Source organism: Myotis brandtii, unplaced genomic scaffold (genome assembly GCF_000412655.1).
Source record: "Myotis brandtii unplaced genomic scaffold, ASM41265v1 scaffold213, whole genome shotgun sequence".
In the NCBI taxonomy this organism is placed as follows: Eukaryota; Metazoa; Chordata; class Mammalia; order Chiroptera; family Vespertilionidae; genus Myotis; species Myotis brandtii.
The window spans coordinates 1,073,003-1,088,631 of NW_005357962.1; the positions used below are offsets into that span (position 1 = coordinate 1,073,003).

At 40.7% G+C, this 15,629-nt stretch overlaps 1 protein-coding gene across 7 annotated transcripts in view; it reads left to right on the plus strand.

Moving 5' to 3' along the window:
- The window catches only part of RGS6 (regulator of G-protein signaling 6), a 517,144-nt gene that overhangs the window by 18,702 nt on the left and 482,813 nt on the right, over positions 1 to 15,629 (plus strand). For all 7 annotated transcript variants that reach the window (XM_014539306.1, XM_005865790.2, XM_005865793.2 and 4 more), the window contains exon 2: positions 9,954 to 10,057. In XM_014539306.1, coding sequence (XP_014394792.1) covers positions 9,974 to 10,057 — 84 coding nt within the window. In that variant the 5' untranslated portion in view covers positions 9,954 to 9,973. The remainder of the gene's footprint in view (positions 1 to 9,953; positions 10,058 to 15,629) is intronic.

Below are 15,629 nucleotides of genomic sequence, written 5' to 3' on the forward strand. Positions count from 1 at the left end.
TATATCTATATCTATATCTATATCTATATCTATATCTATATCTATATCTATATCTATATCTATATCTATATCTATATCTATATCTATATCTATATCTATATCTATATCTATATCTATATCTATATCTATATCTATATCTATATCTATATCTATATCTATATCTATATCTATATCTATATCTATATCTATATCTATATCTATATCTATATCTATATCTATATCTATATCTATATCTATATCTATATCTATATCTATATCTATATCTATATCTATATCTATATCTATATCTATATCTATATCTATATCTATATCTATATCTATATCTATATCTATATCTATATCTATATCTATATCTATATCTATATCTATATCTATATCTATATCTATATCTATATCTATATCTATATCTATATCTATATCTATATCTATATCTATATCTATATCTATATCTATATCTATATCTATATCTATATCTATATCTATATCTATATCTATATCTATATCTATATCTATATCTATATCTATATCTATATCTATATCTATATCTATATCTATATCTATATCTATATCTATATCTATATCTATATCTATATCTATATCTATATCTATATCTATATCTATATCTATATCTATATCTATATCTATATCTATATCTATATCTATATCTATATCTATATCTATATCTATATCTATATCTATATCTATATCTATATCTATATCTATATCTATATCTATATCTATATCTATATCTATATCTATATCTATATCTATATCTATATCTATATCTATATCTATATCTATATCTATATCTATATCTATATCTATATCTATATCTATATCTATATCTATATCTATATCTATATCTATATCTATATCTATATCTATATCTATATCTATATCTATATCTATATCTATATCTATATCTATATCTATATCTATATCTATGTTTCCCCCTATATATATGTCTTAAGATAGGATTGATATGGGTAAGTCAACTTCACTGAGACACAAGGAAGTAGACGGAGGGAACTACAAAGTGGTTGAGGACCTACTGTGTATCAGTTGTACTATGTGCAGTAGTATCTAGTACTAAGTACTTTATATATTGTATATAGGTGCTCAGTGTTTTATATTTAGGTATATACTTAAATTTCGTATAAATTTACACAATTTTGTCTTAAATACTCTATATAGCTGATTTCACTGGAGACCAAGACTGACACATTGCAAGTCTGTGGGCATTGAGGTCAGCGCTGAGTTTGAATTTTAGTTTTCTGGCGGAAAAGCTGTGTTACTTTGGGCGAGTTCCCTATATTGTGGAGCCTCAATTCTCTCACCTGTAGAGTAGGAATAACAGCCACTTGTTACAGTTGCTGTGAAGCTCTGCCTGAGTGATTCTGAGCAGCCAGGCTGAGAACCATGGAAGCAGGGTGATTAGTGCTGCATTTTCTGGATGAGGAAACCAAGTCTCAGAGGCTAAAGAAGCACAGCAGTTAGTGGCTCGTGCACACAGCACTGAAGCGGCAAGGCCAGGATTGAGAGCCAGTTCTTCGTTCCCAGGACCCTGGCTTTATCCATTAGAGTGAGTTTTTGTCTGAATACGAGGGAAGTTAAAGGAGCCCAGCCCAGCACGGCTGTGACATGGGAAGGGATGGAGGGATCAGGTGAAGAGAAGGCAGGCTCCATGGAATCTAGGTCAATGGTTCCAAAGCTCGCCTGTGCTTCCAAATCACCTGGGGAACATTTAAATCATAAATCTCTAGGGACCACCCTAGACCAGTGGTCGGCAAACTGCAGCTCGCGAGCCACATGCGGCTCTTTGGCCCCTTGAGTGTGGCTCTTCCACAAAATACCGACTTCTGCGCATGGGCCACGAAGTTTCAATCGCACTGTACGTGCACGCCTGCACGTGGTATTTTGTGGAAGAGCCACACTCAAGGGGCCAAAGAGCCGCATGTGGCTCGCGAGCTGCAGTTTGCCGACCACTATCCTAGGACAAGCAGCACTGGGGAGACGCCTCCATTTCAACCTCAGAAGACAATCACAGAGATACTTCCAGAAACAGATCTCCACCGTCCCCAAGGGCTGTCGGCTTCACATACCACGTGAGGTACAACTTTATGCATTTAGAGAAGCGTCATGGCCTAATAATAATCTCTCTATATAAAAGCCTAAGTGACCGCTAAGACCAAACGACTGGAATGACCGGTCAACCAGTCACTATGATGTGCACTGACAACCAGGGGGCAGACACTCAACACAGGAGCTGCCCCCTGGTGATCAGTGCACTTCCACAGCCAACCTCCCACGGTGGGCCAACCTCCTGTGGTCCCTCCCCCCAGCCGGTCCCTCCGTCCGGCTAAGGCTCCGGGCACCAGAGAATCGCAGCAGCCTAACTGCAAAGATGTAAAGTAAGCACCACTGCCATCTTACCTCTACCATCGCACCGCACTGTGCTGCTCGCCCTTCTGCCCCTTCTACCTTGGCCCTGTGCCTTTCCGGGTTCCCAACCGCTGATTGGCTAGCACTCCTATGGCGGTGTGCCACCATTGGCGAAAGTCAGCTACCTATCATGCTTGGGGGTGGAGCCCCGAGAAAATGTGCAGCTGAGGTAGGAGAGATGATCTGTCTGTCTGTCAGCAACTCCGCCCCAGGGAGAGTGAGGTGGCCCGAGTGCGGGCAGCAAAGTAGAGCTGTATTTTCACCTCAGAGCATAGTTGGTGTTCAGGCCATTTTGGGGCACTCTGTCTGTGGTCTTTGCTTGCCAGCTACCTCAGCGCATCTACATAACGAGATAGGGGCAGGCCGGCCAACCTCCTGAGGTCCCTACCCCTGGCTGGTCCCTCCCCCCGGCTGGCCAGCCAACCTCCCATGGTCCCTCCCCCTGGCTGCACATCTACATAACGAGATAGGGACAGGCCGGCCAACCTCTCGAGGTCCCTCCCCCCGGCCGGCAAGCCAACCTCCCATGGTCCCTCCCCCTGGCTGGCCAACCTCCCTCGGTCCCTCCTCCTCCTGTCCCTCCCCCCAGCCAGCAGGCCCCAATCGGCCTGGACCCGATCAGGACTGGGTGAGATGGTCCTGATTGGCCCTGATCACTGGCCAGGCCTAGGGAGCGGTTCCTCCTCCTCCTGTCCCTCCCCCCAGCCAGCAGGCCGCGATTGGCCTGGACCGATCAGGACTGGGTGAGATGGTCCTGATAGGCCCTGGCCAGGCCTAGGGACCTCACCTGTGCACGAATTTCATGCACTGGGCCTCTAGTAATAATAAAAGATTTTCTGGAACATGGGAATCAGGAACACGTGTCTTTAGAATCTCCCCCAGGTGATTTTGAGTCTGCTAGTCAGGTTCAGGTCCTTGATCAGCTTTTGGGAACCACGGAATTCTAACTGAAGACCTGAAGTGATTAAGCAATTATATCTCAGTAAAATACTGGGTACCTGGCATTGCCATCAAAATTGGCCCCTGGGCATTGAGCTCTGTCACCTTGTTTTCAGATCTTTAGTGATTACCTGAAACAGACACTCGATCTGTCGTTGATCATCTGAGGCTGGAGCATATAGGAAATGTCAGGTTGGCAGACTCTGCTATAACAGGAAGAGTTATTTGTTCTTTATAGCTGTTTTCTTCCTTCTTTCCCCTTGAGGTTCCTGCCCACTCAGTCAGATTAAAACTATATAAACAAGCTTGCACTACTGAGCTAGCACACGTCTTGTAAATTTTTTTTTTCTGAAGAGCTTAACATTGCCTATGTCAGGAAAAAAATCCATTGGGTTTTAATGGGCTGAGGCAAACAATATGAATTTGATATAACATGGAGGAGAGGCAGTAACATCAACAGGACTCTTATTTGGCAGCATAAATGTTCAGACTATATTACAGCCAGCATGTGATTACCTATCCTACAAGACATTTTCCTGCATGGAGTTGTGAGGACTGGGCACTAAGAGCGGCAGGAGTGACATCTTCAGGCTTTCAGCTGCATGTGACCATGATTTTCGTGGCATTGTGGTGTAATTGTAGAGGTCACCCCGGCTTCCTCTCCTATGCACCCAGGCAGAATACGTGAGGATGGGGGAAGGGCTTCTCCAGTCCTTCTGGTGCAGGTGGCCTGGGGATTTCATTTGGCCAAACACTGGCACAGAGCAAGACTGCTAGTCAGTTGCTACCTTCATTTTTATTTTTTTGCTAAGTAATTTACATGACTTATTTTATTCTTCAAAAGCAACCCTGCAGAGTAGAAGGTTCTCATCTTCCAGGTGAAGAGCTGGAAGTTGAGGATGGGGGAGTCAATTGCCAAAGGCCCACAGCAGCCTTGGTGTGGCCAGAGCTGAGATGCAGTTCATGGTCTGACTGCAAAGCCCATTCCTTTTCCACATCCTTGGGTCTTGCCTACCTGCTCTGCCCGGCATAGTTATCTGCTGGACTCTAAGCTTAGCTTGCTCCAGAGAAGCTGCCATTACAAAGGAAAACAGCTGGCATTTGTCATAACTAAGAGCTACAAATGCAATATAAATTTGGAGTAAATTGCAGTCCCAACTTTCAAAAGATTTGCTAATCAGAGCTTGAGTCAGAGATGCTCAATTGTTCTGTTATTCAAAGGAGCTCTCCTCACTATACTTCCCACCCTCCCACATGTCTTTCGTGGATTCCAAAAGTGGGTTCCTGAGTTCAGGGCTGATCCATATCCATATACCCTGGGGAAAGTCATGTGTGATTCCATACATAGGGCTTTGTAGATAAAGAGCCCTCTCTGTTGGGCAGTTTTAATGGCTTGCCATCTAGGTGAGTGTTCCCGAAGGAGTTCACTGCATCTTGGCAGAGTCTTATCAGTTCCATTATTCATTCAAAAATATTTGAGTACCAACTCTGTGCCAGGCCCTGTTCTAGATGCCAGGGATATAGGGTGAACCCCATTGACAGAGACTCCACTCAGTAGAACTGGCTTTCTCGTAGAGGAGCCCTCTGATAAACAAGGAAACCAAGTCATGACTCCAGACAGGTGAGAAGCCCTGTTATTTCACTCTCCACATTTGGCTGTTCTCCCACTTACTCTCCTTGAGATCACATCATCTTCATGTGTTCTTTCTCTCCTTGCACGTCTGTACTGCTGGGTCTTTAGATGTCCATGCCTATGTCATCACCTGGTTCGAGTGTCCTCTTCTGCCTTCCCTCGACTCCCGCTCATCCTGCTCTGACCTCGGTGGCCACCTCCTCCTGCTCTGTTATAATGGAACACCCACACATTACAATGTCCTGCTTTTGTGGACATGTCTTTCTCGCCTGCTGGACTCTGAGCACTGTAATGAGAGCACTTGTGTCTGATTTATCTTTCTCTCTCCAGGGCCTAGCACCAAGCCTTGGGAGTGGATGCTCAGTGTTTGCTCCAAGAATAAATGTTGTCTTGTGGCACCTAGTGGTGGGCGGTGGTATTACAGGAATTGCTTCAGGGGGAGGCATGCGAAGGCTGGGAAGGAAAGCATACCCCCAGTTCTGTGATTTTTGAGAAGCTCGGCAGGAGCACTGTCACGAATAGAGGAGCTGGGCTAGCATATGGGCAGTGGTGATGGAAGAGAGGTAGTGTGGAACATTCTGGTGAGTCTTTGAAGGAAATTTAGAAATTGGAAGTTCTGAGTTCTAGGTCAGAACTGGAGGGAATACTAAGGATGCTGGGTTTTATAGCCAAGGTCCAGTTGGGGTGCAGAGAAGCTGTGGCTTAACCTGGTTCCAACAGCTAGTTAGTTGCAGACTAGGTAGAGGAACCAGGCATCCCAGTTCAGAAGGCTTTCCGCTGTGCCGGGACAGGTTTGTGACAGATATGGAAACAAAGGCACAGAGAGGTAAAGTAACTTGCCCCAGATCACACAGCTAGTAAGTGGTGGAGCCTGGACCCAGACATAGATCCGTCTGATGACATAGGCCAGCTTGTAACCACGAAACTATCTTGTCTCTTCTTGTAGAGTCTATTGCAGCGGTTCTCAACCTGTGGGTCGCGACCCCTTTGGGGGTTGAATGACCCTTTCACAGGGGTCGCCTAAGACCATCAGAAAACACATATATAATTACATATCGTTTTTGTGATTAATCACTATGCTTTAATTATGTTCAATTTGTAACAATGAAATTGGGGGTCACCACAACATGAGGAACTGTATTAAAGGGTCGCGGCATTAGGAAGGTTGAGAACCACTGGACTCTATTGAAATGTAGTTGTATTTTCAGAAAAACATTCACATTCTTCAAATATTAAAATCAAAGTCCCTGAATAATTTACTATGTGTATACTGGTATACATGTAGTATATGTAAATAACATGAAGAAGGTTTTGTTTTCCTCTACCACTAAATTTAAAATATTCCTTCTTCTATTGTACTTCATTTAAAAATAAATATTTTATACCATATTGTAATGAGTGAGAATCTATTCCTTTAATTTCATGAACACCAGCTTTATAGTCAATGAATTTAATCAGAACATCCTTACCTATGCGGGTTTTACACTCAGCTCTCTCTAACAACTGTTGACATAGGGACTAGAATGTATTTTAGAAATGATATTTTATAGACACAGAAAAGGTAAATGACTAGCTTGAGTTTCAAAATGAGTTGATGGAAGAATCAAAATAGAAGCCCTTCTATTACATTACACTAGACTCACTGGAATTCCTAACCACATTTAGTTAGCAGTCCAGATCCTGGGACATCAGCCTGCTTTAACACAGAGAAATGTTTCTGTTGGGGGGCAGGGAGGAGAGTCAGGGAAAGGCAAAGGGAAGACTGACATGATTATTTCTAGGTCATTTCCAACCTTACTGTTATAACACAGTTTTCTAGGTGGAAGATAATATACTCATTAAAGTGAAAGTGTTCATTTTAAAATAAAGCAATAGGAGCCCTAAATGGCTCTGTTACTTAGACAAATGAGCATACATAAATGAACTCAAATTTTGTTTTTCATGCTCAGTCATATTCTGTATTAAGGCAAATAAGTAGTTATTTATAAATAAACAGTGTGTTGTTCACTTAACTTTCAAAGCTACTGATTAGAATAATAATCAGTGTTTCCATGTAGTACTATATTCATAGAAATACTGATATTGCAGTGGATAGAGATTTTAGAATGATGCTCTTTATCTCTTCATGTAATCTAGCTTTTAAAATGCATCCTAATTCATAAATGATGAAGAAAGCAATTAACATTATTCAAATGGGATATCTTGGGTAATTAAATTCTTAGCATAAATTACAAATTCCTGTCTCTTCCCCATTTTTTGCCCAAATTTATTTTTATTGAATGACCTTTGGTACCAACTTATCTACACTAATAAAAGAGAAACATGCAAATGGGTGTCACCCCGCGGCCCCCACCAGCCAATCAGGATGACTATGCAAATTAACCCAACAAAGATGGCGGTTAATTTGCATATGCAGGCGAGGAGCGAAGACTGAAGACTGAAGGCGACTGAAGACTGAAGAGGCTTGGCTTCTCCGCTGCGGCCAGAGTGAAGGCCTGGGTCCCGGGTGCCGGAGGAAAACCGGTGCTGGCAGCCAGGGGAAGGAAGGCCTATTGCACACATCTCTTTGTGCAACGGGCCTCTAGTTTTATAATAAAATGTTTCCTGAGGTGTTTTTTCTTTTAAATTGTAATGGCCTTTTCTGTTGAGCATGGTATTTATAAAAGTTTCTTTGATGAAAAGCTTATGAATTTTGTGCAAATAACCCAGGCAGGCTCTTAGATCAGAGATAACATTTGTATAGGACTTTTATGGCTTTATAGGATACTTTTACACTCATTTATTTGACCCTTACCTGTGAGTAGTCAGTGGAAGTCACATTTTACTGATGAGAGCAACGTAGAGGAAGGTGCCTTGGCATGGTTCTAGCTCAGGGGTGGGCAAACTTTTTGACTCGAGGGCCACAATGGGTTCTTAAACTGGACCGGAGGGCCGGAACAAAAGCATGGATGGAGTGTTTGTGTGAACTAATATAAATTCAAAGTAAACATCATTACATAAAAGGGTATGGTCTTTTTTTTTTTTTTAGTTTTATTCATTTCAAATGGGCTGGATCCCACGGCTGTTCTAGCTGCACAGTAGATGTTAAACATGTACATTTTAAAAGAAAATTAACAGCCCTAGCTGGTTTGGCTCAGTAGATAGAGTGTCGACTTGTGGACTGAAGGGTCCCAGGTTCGATTCCAGCCAGGGGCACCTGCCCGGTTGCGGGCTTGATCCCCAGTGTGCGGCAGCCGATCCATGATTCTCTCTCATCATTGATATTTCTATCTCTCTCTCCCTCTCCCTTCCTCTCTGAACTCAATAAAAATATATATAAAAAAAGAAAATTAACAAAGGAACCCAACACCCAACAGGTTATTTGATTTGCTCAAGGTCACCCAGCAAATACAACTTTATGCCAAGAATTGAACTTGCTTCTTTACTCAAAAAGTCCCTATGTTGTCCTTGTCTCACTGCTATCTTCTCAGATGTTTTAAAAGGTCAAATTAAAAACATTCATTTTTCTTAATTGAGGTGAAATTCAAAAATGCATGAGTTCTTATTTTAAATTGTAATAGTCTCTCTTCTTTCATCACTGTCTTTTTCACAGCCCATTTCCTGTATTCATAACAATGCTCATAAAATTAACCATTTTAAAGCATACATTTCAGAGGCACTTAGTATATTCACAGTTTTCTGCAGCCATCAGCTCTATCTAGTTGAAAACTATTTTGATCATCTCTAAAGGAGACCCCACTTCCGTTAAGCAGTCACCCCAATCTCTCCTCTCTACAGCTGCTGGTATCTACCAGTCTGCTTTCTGTCTCTGTAGATTTCTCTATTATATATACTTTGTGTCAATGGAATCCTACAATATGTCACTGTCTTAGTCCGTTCAGGCTGCTGTAGTAGAATGCCATTGACTGGATAGCTGGTAAACAACAGAAATTTATTTCTCACAGTTCTAAAGACTGGAAAGTCCAAGATCAAAACTTGGGCAGATTTGGTGTCTTATGAGGACCTGTTTCCTGGTTCATAAAAGAGCTCTCTGGAACCTCTTTTACCAGGGCACTCATCACTTTCCAAAGGTTCTACCTCCTAATACTATTACATTGGGGATTAGGATTTCAACATGTGAATTTTGAGGGGACACAAATATTCAGTCAATTGCAGTGACCTTTTGTATCTAGCTCCTTTCATTTAGCAGGATGATTTCAAGATTAATCTGTGTTGTAGCATGTGTCAGTGCTTTATTACTTTTTATGTCTGAATCCTATTCCATTGTAGGGATAGGCCATATTTCGTTTATCCATTCATCAGTTGATGGACATTGAGTTATTTCTGTATTTTGGCAATAGTGCTGCTATGAGCATTCATGTTTGAGTGTTTGTTTGAATACCTGTTTTCAGTTCTTAGCAGTGGAATTGTCAGGTTATATGCAATTCTATGTTTAATTTTTGAGGAACCACCAAATGTTTTCCATTTCCTATCAATAATGTACAAGGGTACCAATTTACCCATGTCCTTTTCAATGCTTGTTATTTGAGGGTTTGTTTTTATTATTGTAACCTTCCTAGTGGGTATGAAGCAGTATCTCCTTGTGGGTTTGATTTGCATTTCCCTGATAAAATATTCATATTTTAATGCATAGAATTAATCATAGAATGAGCTTTGTAAAAAAAAAATCAACATCAAAATGAGTGGTTTCATTCATCTTCAGGAGATGGCATATGATTACCCCTGAGGTGCACAGTTCTGGGCTGAAAAATAAAGAATATGTTGCTTTGGAATTAGAAGGATGTATGTGGACAAAAAGTCAATAATCATGTAATTTCTTACATCCTGTTTTGTTTTCATGCCACCTGCCCAAAGATACATAGTTATTTGCATTGCAAAGCTCTCTTTATATTCTAGTAATGCTTGCATGTCTTAATGACCTGTTAATTTATTTTTGCAGTGTGAGTGAAGACATCCAGGATGGCTCAGGTATCCGGGGAGCAAAGAGCAGTGGCAACTGCCGACCCAGAGGACAGTTCTCCAAATATGATAGTCTACCGCAAAGTAAGGCATCTGGTTAAATGCTGTGATGCTGGCTGTGTTGTGTGTGTGTTTGTGTTCTGTGTGGGGTTGACCGATGGTTGACACCTCAACAAATGTTTTCTGCCTGGACTTCCTCGACTGATAAAAGAACATCATTCGCTTCTCATATCTGATTCTCCAATTCTAAAATTCAAGGCAGTTAGATTTTGTCATACTTGGTATTGAATACTTGGGAAAATATTATGTGATTTTGTTTTCTTTAAACTCAAAGATCACCTATGTAATACAGATGGTGATGATATTTAATAGACACAGAAAAGGTAAATGACTAGCTTGAGTTTCACAATGAGTTGATGGAAGAATATATCAATAGATATATTTACTCTATCCATAAAATGTGGATCCTTTACACATATTCTCCTTTGGTGTAAAAGCCTTACTGTAGCATTGATTACATGAATGTTCTTCAGACCGATAGTATGTATAAGAACTGGTGTAGGTGCTATGGGAAACACTGAGGTACGTATATATTAGATGTTTACAGTTGGTGAGAGATATACAAGTAACTGTAATAGAGTCTATGCATTCATTTCCAAAAGAGAAGTGCAGGTAGATTGTTATATAATTGCAGAGGAGGGGAGATTACTCCAGCCTCAGAGGTCAGGGATGGGCTGTGAAGAAATGGTCTTTGAACTCAATTTTAAAGGATGGGTAAGAGTGCTTATTTGGCAAGAAGGTCATTCCAGATGGTGAGATGTGCTCTGCACAAGCAAAGAGCTGGAGAAAGGGAACAGCCGCCAAAATCAGTTAGTTTGAGCATAGGATGAATTACTAGATGTAAACGGAGGTATGATTTGGGGAAGACAGGCTGGATGGAGCCAGATTTTTAGCATGTGGAATCATAGGCAATTTAATCATGGGAAACTCGTGTGCTGGGAGTTGTAAATCAGCACCTGTTTGGGATTATGAGTCTTGCCCTCATGTGGCAAATGCATTGTTATCAGGGGAGATTGCAGGCTCCCGGCGGGATATTTCTGTGTCTGTGAGAAAGGTAAGAAGGACACTAATCTATCAGGGACATGCCCTTCAGAATTGAGCAGGACTGAGCAGAGGGTTTAAAGAGTCAGAATTTAAAAATGACTTGGAAACGAAATGAATATGGAATTAGGAGGTGAATAGAGAATCAGAGATGACTGGGTTTTTTGACCTTGGGTTATAGAAAGACATTGATGTTATTAATTCAAATAGAGACATTTGGAAGGGTACATTTTAAAGGAAGGAAATATAGCACATAACTTATTTGTGTGCATACTGAACTTAAGGAAATAACTGCTTATATACCTTTCTAATGTTTGTTTGTGACGATTTAACCTAACTATATTATATTTTAAGACAAAGGAGTTAATGTTCATTCATTTCACTAAATATTTGACTTGTCTTCTGGGTTCTGTGTATTCTACAAGACTCTGTGTTCGATCTCTGGTCATCATATGGGCAGTGTTGAACTAGATATTTCTGGATGATCGGTATGGTGAATTTCTCTCTTTTCTGAGTAAAAATAGAACTCTCAAACTGTTCCTGCTTCTAGTCTCAAGTTCCTTAATTCTTTGCTTTGCAAGAGACTGCTTTGATGACCTGTTTCTAAGAGAGATGCTTATTAAGTTGTGTTAAAAAAATAGTTTAACCAGGCTAGCCAATTAGAGAGCCATACGAATAATGGAAATACTTTTATTCATCATTACCTTCTTAACCACCCCAAACAGAGATACCCTATGCCAGGCTTGCAGGAACATGGGGTTTGGAGTCAGACCTGGGTTAAAGTTGCAACTTCGTCACTACTTAGAGGTGTGACCTTGAGACACTTTTGTAATTTCTGTGAGCTTCAGCTTCTTCATTTATACAAAGAAGAAAGATAAGTTGGGAAGAAGGATAGTACCTCGTGGGGTTATTGTGAAGATTCATTTAAATAGTAAATAAGGCGTCTGACATCCTGCTTGGCCTGGAGGTGGTCCATAATGAATGCTTCTTTTTCTTTTAGCTTTAGGTCTTTTTAAAGAGAGTAACACTGGAGAGGAAATAATTTATAAAATGTGTAAATGTTGATGCTGTTAGTAAATTGACTAATGTACGTTCATGCAGTGAGTTGCTTTTTTAAGACACAAGAAAACATTACAAATATATTCAGTTTATTTAAGAGATTGCAAATCAATGGATTATTAAAGGTTAATAGGAAATGTAAAGGTCATGCCATTCAAACACCTTTCCCCTGGAATGTTTGCTGTTACGTGGAAGTGAAAACTTTCTACAAGTTTGTGGGAACTTAGTTTTTACTTTTTATGCAGTAGTAGGGGACTTTTTTTTGTTGTTGTTTTGTTTAATTTAGAAACAAAATTGTTAATTGCTGTAGTTCTTTAAAGAAATGACCACTAGTCATTAGTTTTCTATCTTGGAAATATACCTTGCTTCCGCATGACACACTCGTGGGTGGGAGGTATGTATATGTTCATGTTATTTGATATATTAGTTAATTGCTATAAAAGGGATATTGGATCTGTTCAATCTGTTAGAAAGAAGATACACTTATTGCCAGTGTGGGCCCAGGATCTGGAATCATTTAAACCTAGTTAAGTTAAGCCATGGTTGTGTTGGAAACATGGGCTATTCATCTAGTTCTCTACTCTCAGTGCTGTAGACTGTTGGCTATGGCCAACACTGACCTACTGCAGGACGCTCACTTCAAGGTGTAGCTAAAGACTGACCCCTGAAACCAAGGTCAATTCAAACATTTACTATGGACGTCCTCTGTGTAATAACTTATTCAAGGTGGTAGCTATAAAACCAGCCCTTTACGTAAAGGTCTACAGCAAAAATTACATTTAAAAAACTGTGCAAACAGTGCTTTCATGTTGTTTTCTTTCCCTTGTTTGTTGTCTCTTCTTCTTGTCAGACATTTCCAGTGTGAAATTTTTGCTTGGATTGTGTTGTGTTGATTCAGATGCTGACATTTAAAAAGCCAAGACTAGAGAAGTGGAGCTTTTGGGTAAACTTCCGAGTAATAAGCAGGATGATTATGGCCATAATGTTGTTGTGACTTTTAAATGCCATTTGGGATGGTGACCTTCTGACACATGAGTAATGATGGGTGGGTTCCTTAAGCTCACACATTTCAGAATACTCTTCGTTTTCTTTTCATGTTTTCTAGGTCATTAACCATAAGAAGTTGTACTTTTCCAAGGCATGATTTATATATTGACTTAAACAGACTTTCTAATTTAGTTTTTCATCCTTCATATTCACATTTTGGATTAAAGGTGTGAATGAAAAATGTATTGGTGCCATTAAAAATCTATTTAAAAGAAAAGCTTAATTATTCATTAAGCCGCCTGGACCTGTTAACCTTTTTTATATTCCTGAGCCCAAAAGATCCTGGGTCATTGAATTGCCCAATGCAGTGATGATATTTGAACCTATATTAGATCATTTATACAAATTATAAAAATGTGGATCCTTAAAGGACCCTCCCCCACCCCCAAGATAGGTCTGAGTTAGGTCCTAGGAATCTGAGTTTTAAAATGTTGGAGCTACCTCAAAAAATTAAAAAATGGAACTGCCTTATGACTCAGCAATTCCCTTCTGGGAATATATCCGAAGAAACTAAAAACACTAATTCAAAAGAGTATATGCACCCTGTGTTCATTGCAGAGTTATTTACAATAGCCAAAATTTGAAAGCAGCCCAAGTGCCCCTCAGTAGATGAGTGGATAAAAAAGATGTGATACATTTACACTATATTGTAAAAAAACAAAGATCTCTTACCCTTTGAGACAGCATCGAGGGACCTGGAGAGTATTATACTAAGGAAAATAAGCCAGTCAGAGAAAGACAAGTATCACATGATCTCACTTACATGTGAAATCTAATGAATAAAATAAACTGATGAGTAAAATAGATCCAGAGACATAGAAGCATGGAACAGACTGACAAATCTCAGAGGGAAAGAGGGGTGTGGGAAGAGATTAACCAAAGAACTTATGTAATGCATATATGCATAACCCATGGACAAAGACAATAGTGTGGTGAAGGCTTGGGGGTGGGGTGGGGTGGACAGGTGCAGGGTAGAGGGGGTTAGTGGGGGGGGAAAGGGTGACATCTGTAATACTTTCAACAATAGAAATAAATGTAAAAATAATTAAAAAAATTTAAAAAGGAAGAAAAAAATTTAGTTGTAATAATTTAACATTCAATAGTTAAAGTATCTTCTTGGTGCTGTCATGTTTGGTTTACTAATAACATTTAAGATATTTGTTCAGTTATCCTTCTGCAGTACCGATTGTATGGTAGAGAGTAGCAGCAACGTTCAACTAGCAGCACTGGATATCGTCAGTAATATATTGTGTCACAAATGACTTAGGAGGTTTAGAGGAAGAAGAAAAAGCCAGTGTTCTTGTGTATCAAAGGGGTCGTTAAATAGCATGCCACTGCTAGCTTCTGGTTATTAACTCCTCGTCTTCTAGAATCTGGGTCTCACCTTAGCGTTGCTCTGACATCCCAAGGTCACTTCCCCTAATGATGTAGGACCCTTGAAGTCCTGGACAGAGATTGGGTTAGGCATAATTCCAGAAAGTAAATGTGGCACTATTTTAGTTACAGAGGCAGCAGTATGCACCCTAGCCTGGAAGAGTCAGGGGTGGGGAGAAAGCTGGGAATGGGGCATTATTCTGGAATTCATAGAAGGCACTTGTAGAGGCCAGCACAAGCGAGTCAGGGAACCTGCAGACCCTGCTGACCAAGGCAGGATGAAAATGAGAAACTCATTAGCAAATCTATATTGAGTGTCATTTGTCAGTCAGACACTGTTAGATGCTAGGAATTCAAGATGGGGGCTATTCTCTGAATGAACCCATGGGCCAGTAGGGCAGAGATGGGTAGTTAGACAGTTGCAGTACTTGTAAAGACTAGAATTGTAAAGGTCTGGGAGGAGATAGAAGGGTGAGAGGCCCATACCAGGAGAGAGAATGGTGATGTCATGGAAGACATCCAGAGGGGTTGGCACCTGCTTTAATTCTTGAAATGTGATTAGAATGAACCTGGCAGACAAGGGGAGAAGAACTGAAGGAGGCAGGAGGACCAGCACAGGTAGAGGGACAGAGCTGTGATGTGGTATGCTGAGTTCTAGAAGCTTCAAGCGGCTGTTTTCATGGAGCTGGGTTTCTGTGATGAAAGGTTGAGAAATAGCTCTGGATGGGCAGCTTAGGGTCAGATCATGAAAACCTTGTACATTAGGCAAAGAGTTTGGATGTTGTACAGGTATCTCCCCTCCATGCCTCCACACCCGTGCTCAGCCCCTCTATGCGCTGTTTGCATATGGACATGTACCGGGCTTCTGCGACCTCGAACTTTCAGTTGAATTTGGCCAGTAGAAGCCTGGGGAGAGATGGGAAGGAGGAAAAGGCAAAGTTGGGGTATTTCTCCCCTGGCTCCCTCTTCACAAAGTCTTGCACTGGCTGTGTCCCTTGACTGAAGGTTATTGCCCCTCTCAAGGTAGAATGCTCTCCTCTTCTGGGTCCCGATACCCCTTTTCTCTACTTGTCCT